Source organism: Limulus polyphemus, unplaced genomic scaffold (genome assembly GCF_000517525.1).
Source record: "Limulus polyphemus unplaced genomic scaffold, Limulus_polyphemus-2.1.2 Scaffold8185, whole genome shotgun sequence".
Taxonomy (NCBI): Eukaryota; Metazoa; Arthropoda; class Merostomata; order Xiphosura; family Limulidae; genus Limulus; species Limulus polyphemus.
This window is the reverse complement of record NW_013673795.1, coordinates 18161-24840: the sequence shown is the minus strand read 5'-3', so window position 1 is coordinate 24840 and position 6680 is coordinate 18161. Positions and strand designations below refer to the sequence as shown.

At 31.3% G+C, this 6680-nt stretch overlaps 1 protein-coding gene across 1 annotated transcript in view; it reads right to left on the bottom strand.

The window, feature by feature from the left end:
* LOC106475179 (ankyrin repeat domain-containing protein 54-like) overlaps window positions 1-6680 on the bottom strand; it is a gene marked incomplete at its 5' end in the record, with an annotated part of 23322 nt that overhangs the window by 3690 nt on the left and 12952 nt on the right. Inside the window, 2 exons of the mRNA XM_013935876.2 lie at window positions 2937-3044; window positions 3351-3475. Of these exons, the coding sequence (XP_013791330.1) occupies window positions 2937-3044; window positions 3351-3475 (233 nt within the window). The remainder of the gene's footprint in view (window positions 1-2936; window positions 3045-3350; window positions 3476-6680) is intronic.

Sequence of the window (6680 nt, the reverse complement as noted above, 5' to 3'; positions counted from 1 at the left end):
TGTGAACTAAGTAAGACATACTGAATAATACATCACATTATAGCATCATAGCTTAACCAAGAAAACAAGGTTAGACAATGCATAAGTTAGCAGTGTAAGGACGGTTAGAACAATACATAGCTTAGAAGTGTGAACTAAGTAAGACATACTGAATAATACATCACATTATAGCATCATAGCTTAACCAAGAAAACAAGGTTAGACAATGCATAAGTTAGCAGTGTAAGGACGGTTAGAACAATACATAGCTTAGAAGTGTAAATGAGGTTAGAAATATAAACATGGTTAGATGGTACATAGCTTAGCAGTATAAACAAGGTCAGACAATATATGGTTTAACTGAGTCAACAAGGTCAAGACAGTACATGGCTTAACTGAGGAAACAAGGTCAGACAATATATGGTTTAACTGAGTCAACAAGGTCAAGACAGTATTTGGCTAAACTGAGGAAACAAGGTCAGACAATATATGGTTTAACTGAGTCAACAAGGTCAAGACAGTACATGGCTTAACTGAGGCAACAAGGTAAGCCAGTATTTGGCTAAACTGAGGAAACAAGGTCAGACAGTATATGGTTTAACTGAGTCAACAAGGTCAAGACAGTATTTGGCTAAACTGAGGGTTCTTGTCACATAGTTAAAAAGCCAGAAAAATTGTGATAGTTATGGGATGTTGTCTGCTTTTTGCTTGTTATTATTCTGTGTTCTTTGTGTGCATTACGTAATTAAATAAAGAATTATTTAGTGCACTCGTACCATTAGTATAAAAAGTAAGGTTAAGTGTCATCATCAACAGTCAAAGGTAAGTATTTATTTCTTGTTGTTCATGCGTATTCTTTATTTATTATTATAAAAGTAATTAAAATGTAAAAATTGGAAATTCTTTAGATTAGATAAGGTAAAGAATATAATAATAAATGTTCATGAGGTATGCTCACGAGTGGTCAGTGTGTTATGTAATTCGATACTGTAACATGAGCTGCACATTTCTCACATAATTTACAACTTATATCGCAAGAATATTAGTTAGACATGATTCAAAGGGCAATAAAACGATATACGTACACTATTACGGGTTTAAGGCTATTTAGTTTAAACAAATGTAGTTTAATGTTATAATTTGAAGTCATTCTATGAAGTAATTTAGATTTTTTTTTGGTGATTATGAGGTCGGTAAAATTGATCAACCTTATATTGAGGTAGGGTAGAGAAAATTTGGTTAGGAGATTTTAGAGATTACGCAAATGAAATTGGAGATTTTTGAGAAGAAGAAAAGTATTTTTAATCTTAACATAAAAATCACTTTGCTCTCAGACTAGAAAAAAAAAAGACTCAATATATTTACAGATAAATTTTGAGTAAAAATTCTTCCTTAACAAATCTGATTTTTTTGTGTTACAAAAGACTTACTGGAAGTCTGTTAAAATTTTGGAAGATACTTATACTGTATTAAAAGTTATAGTATGGAAACTATAACGAGTACTAAATGTTTATGAAGTTGGTCAATTCTACTGACCTTGTGGTGAGAGTTTAGCCAAATACTGTCTAAACTTGTTGACTCAGTTAAGCCATGTACTGTCTTGACCTTGTTTTCATCAAACATTCAGCTAAGGTCATCTATGTGTTTCCCATGGGGATAAAGTTTAACCCTATCGCCACGGGAATCCTTTACTGTCTAAGACACAAGGTTTTAGTGTCCGACATTCAAAATTTTATTAAACTACTTTTTGTTTATGTTATACCAATAAAAATAGCATAAAATCTTAGCTAATAATCCATATTTTAATAGTATATAAGTTTTAAGTTCTCAATTCTACAAGGAAATATTAAAAACAATCCTGAATTTCCACTAGTGTGATCCACGTGACACATTTTGTCTTAGCATGTCATCATCACTATTTTATCCACCATTCCTCAAAAAAGTATGAAATTAAATGTAAGTTATTCTCTATAAAAACGTTATTGTTTAGACAAACCACAATTTTTATAGCCTTCAATTTTGTTTGGTTACAGTGCTATCGATTAGAAAATCAGACCTCTCCTGCCAAACCCACCTGTCTCATCCTCTTTCTAACAATTCCTTGATAGTTCTCTCTTACGTTTCTTTATATATTACCTATAACCAATAGAAAACCAAGGTTTTTATCTATCAAATGATGTATTGTATAATATTGTGTTCTGAATAGATAATAGTCAATTTCACCCATAGTAGCAACATCATTCCTTCTTAGTAGCAACGTCATTCCTGTGAGAAAATTAATGACTAGCTTTGATGAATTTGTAATGGCTCTTGTCGCATAGTTAGAAAACTTTTCAGAGGTATGTTATTAGTCTATATTCTTTGGTGCATTATGTAATTAGAAAAAATTATCAAGTGCATTACTATCATTAGTATAAAATATGAAGGTTAACTCTGTACGACAACCAATGACAAGAAAAAAGAAGATTGGTTAAGTATTTTATTTCTTGTTTTTCATGTTTATTCTTTATTTATTATTGTGATAGTAACTAAAATCTAAAAATTTTAACATGAAAATTTCTTTGCACACGGACTATTCAAAACAAGCACTAATTATAATCGTGGACAAATATCTATTTTATTTTATTAAAAATACTTCACTAAGAAATATGAGTTTTTGTATTAACTGAAAGACTGCCAAATTTCGTGAAGATATACCCACTATATTGAGAGTTATAAGTATTAAATCTATAAAGACTTTAAACAAGTAAAATAAGGTCAGTCAAATTGATCGAGCCCTTATTGAAAGTGTTAATGTGCTACATCACTCAGTATATCTTCCCTTTATTACACTTCCAAGCTAAGCACTATTTTAACAATTAATGTGCTACATTATTCAGCGTGTCTTAACTTGTTTACACATTTAAGCTCGGAACTATTTTAAACTGATTACTGTGCTACGTTATTCACTATCTTACCTCTTCCTTTGTCTGATGACTTTGAATTCTACTGTAAAACACATTCAAAAAATCTAGCTCAGCAGCATTTCCCGACCTTTCAAGGCACACCCGCATCATCTCTACCACCTGTGTAGCAATATAAAGTACAATAATACAAGCTTTGCTGAAATGTCAGCAGAATCTCTGCTCTTCTACAAGAATAACATAAAACTCAGAGTAATAGTGATCTATAAACAGTACCACAAAATCTCCCTAACTATAATACATATTTAGCCATTTCAAGATAAGTGTGTGCGTAGCAATCATGTTCTTATTAGAGGTAGGCATTCTGAGAGTAGAAAGTAATACACTAACATCAATAATTGAAATTTAAGAATACAATATAAAAAGATTTCAAATGCTAAACAGTCTAAGATCACGACGCATACAAACCTGCATTACTTCTGCCTTCAACTGACACGATGAAAACCCACCATCAAACTGTAGCAGTTTTAGCTTTGACTGCGCCAGATGAAATGGTGTTCGCCCCGAATTATCTAAAGCATTGATGTCTGTTCCTATCGCAAAAAAATCAGAAAATATCATCCTTCTGTTATTAAAAAATATAAACAACAGAGTGGTACTTTTTACAAGAATCAAACCAATATTCTATCAAACCGAGCTATCCATAAGGACAAGCCATCTTAAATATTCAAGATAAGCATTTATTTATAGACAACAAAATGGTGACTGCAAGTAAAAAACCAGGTTGGCTCATAAAGAATGTAAAGGATAGAATTAAATAAAAGCATCATAACTATACGAAGTTTAAATCTACTGCAATGATGAGAGATTTGGAGGATCATAGGAGACAAAGAACGTTACTCAAATAAGACATCAAAAAAGTATATGGAAAAAAGGTTAGCTGAAAATTTAAGAATAAATGGTAAGGATTTCTTCAAATACAATAAGGATAAGCAAAATGTTTGGATAGGAGTAAGGCATTTGAGAGATGATACAGGAAGGCTACATTTGAGAATTATTGGGTAGCTGGGATGTTAAATTCTACTTTTTCTTCAACTTTTACAAATAAAGATTTAAGTTGAGCTTTTTAAGAAAGAATTTGGAAGTTAAAGAATGATGAAGCTCTTGGACCAGATACCGTATTTGCCGTTATATAAGATGATACTTTTTACTCTTAAAACAATGCCTGATTTTACACCCCATAAAAAACTCTCCAGTTAATAATAGCATTTTAACCAAAACTATGTTGTACCTTTAACTTTTATTCGCTTTTTTGAGTAAGTGTGGTGGCATCGTTCCACCTACTGCATTAAAATAACATATTTGTAACTGTATCATTTGCTACTGATTCTTCATAACTAGATGTTATTTATCTCACAAGCTAGTTACAATTAATCATGATAATTTTGATTTCAAATGTATTCATCTCATCTATCATACTAAAATATTGCTAATATTATATCAAAAAAGGTCAGTTTCTGTAACATACACTAACTGTATAAATATGTTTTTACAGTAGATCACTGTATCATATAGTTTAGTACTGTTTTGTGATAAAAAAAGGAGTTCAACTGTGATGAACATTTTTTTATGTTTATTACATGTTTGTGACTTAAGTTTTGCTGCAATGAGCTGTCTGTTGCGTTTGAAGAGCATAAAAAAACCACACTTATGGTTGTATTGCTTAGCACAGTTGAAAAATAACCTCTAATAATTTGTTTACAAAAGTAACATCCTATACTTGCTTGACAATAGAGGTCATCTTATACACCGAACCTCAAAGAAATACACTTAATTTGTTCAAAAACTCCAAGGTCAGCATCTTATACACAGGCAAATACGGTAATATTTACCTAAGGATTTTGAAAGAGGTTAAGGATTGAATATACGAGTCTCTCGCTATTATTTTTTCTAAGTTCTTGAATAGTGGGCAGATGTCTCTTTTAAAGGGAGGTAGTAAAAACTGTCCAAGCAATCATACGCCTATCAGTCTTAAGTCAGTGGTTGGAAAAGTTTTTGAAAGTTTGATAAATGATGCTTTGCAAAATCATTTAACAAAGTTTATCATTTTTGTTGAATAGCCAGCATGGGTTTACTAGGGAAAAACCTTGCCTTACTAATCTTCAAAGAGGTTACTGCTTATGTAGATGACGGTCTGGGTGTGGATTTGGTGTATCTGGATTTCCAGAAAACATGTGATAAGGTGCCACATAAGTCTAATTAAAAGTACTCTGTAGGTGTCAGGGATAGGTTGGCTCAATGTACAGAAGAATAGCTAGACAGAAGAAAACTGAGGGTTGTTATTAATGGAGTTTAGTTAAATAGGTTAAAGTCATGAGTGGGGTACCTCAAGGCTCAGTGCTCTTTTTTGGTTTACATGTGTGACATAGATGAAGGAATAGTTAATAAATTACCTTAATTTGCTGATGACATTAAAGTTTTGAGTATTGCTGGCTGTGAGGAGGATGATGCTAGTGCTCTACAAAATGATTTAGATTATTTGGAGAGGTAGGGAAATAAATGGAAGATGACATTTTATTATAATAAATGCAAGACAATCCATATGGGATATCACAATTTGAATATAATTTTGATGAGAATAACCTCAATAGTGTTATGATAAAAAAAAGATCTTGGTGTTCTGGTTCATTAGTCTTTCAAGCCATCCAAGTAGTTTACTGTTCCTCGTGGCAGGGCTAATAGGATTTTAGGTTGTATCTACATAAGTACTGAATACAAGTCTAAAAAGGTTATGATGTACTTCTACAAGTCGTTGGTTAGGCCACCTTCGGAGTACTCTTTTCAGTCTTGGGCTCCTTACCTTAGAAAGGACATTGAATTATTGGAAGGGGTTCAGAGGAGGGCTACTACGATGATAATCGGAATGGAAAGATTGTCATACAAGGATAGGTTAACCCTTTTGCAACAGGTAGGTCAAAATGTGCAGGTCACAACCTTCGAAAGAGTTACATCCAAAATTTAATTAAACTACTTTGTTATCAGTGTTTATGAATAAACTTAGCATCAAAACAGAGTTAATAAATGAAACTGTAGTATCATATGTGTTTTAAGTTCTTAATTTTATAAGGAAATGTTTCAAAAAATCCTAAAATTTTCCCTCTTCTACAATGTATTTATCACTCCTCTGAGAAGTGTGGAATTTAACATACATTACTTAGTATATATATTACTTTTAAGTTAGATAATTATTAGGTTAGATTACTTAAGATAATAAAAAATAATATTAACAATTTTTCACAAGTATGTTTGCAAGCAGCTTGTACATTACCTAATTTGACATGGTAACTTCAGCTGCACATTTGCAAAGTGTGGTGGAATTATTAGTTTAACACAGTTCAAAGGGCAATAAAACAATAAAATTAAAAATAAATAGATATATATTGTTATGAGCTTTAAGCTACTTAAGGAAAACAGTTTTGGTTTTCTGTTACATTTTGCAGTCATTCCAGAAAGAAAAAAAGGGTAATTTAAACTTATTTCCTAATTTTTTATGGGGTTAGAAAGTTGGTCAAATGGTATAGAGTTAGGGTAGAGAAAATAGCATATAAAATATAAAGTTTTTCTGAAAAAACAAAATACAAAAAAATTTGATATTTATTTAGGAGGTTTTTGAAATTACACAAGTGAAATTTTAAAATTTTCAGATGAGAAAAATTTTTTTTAATCATAACACACTTTGCACTTGAAGCATACAACACTCTGACTACACACACACACACATATATATATATATATATA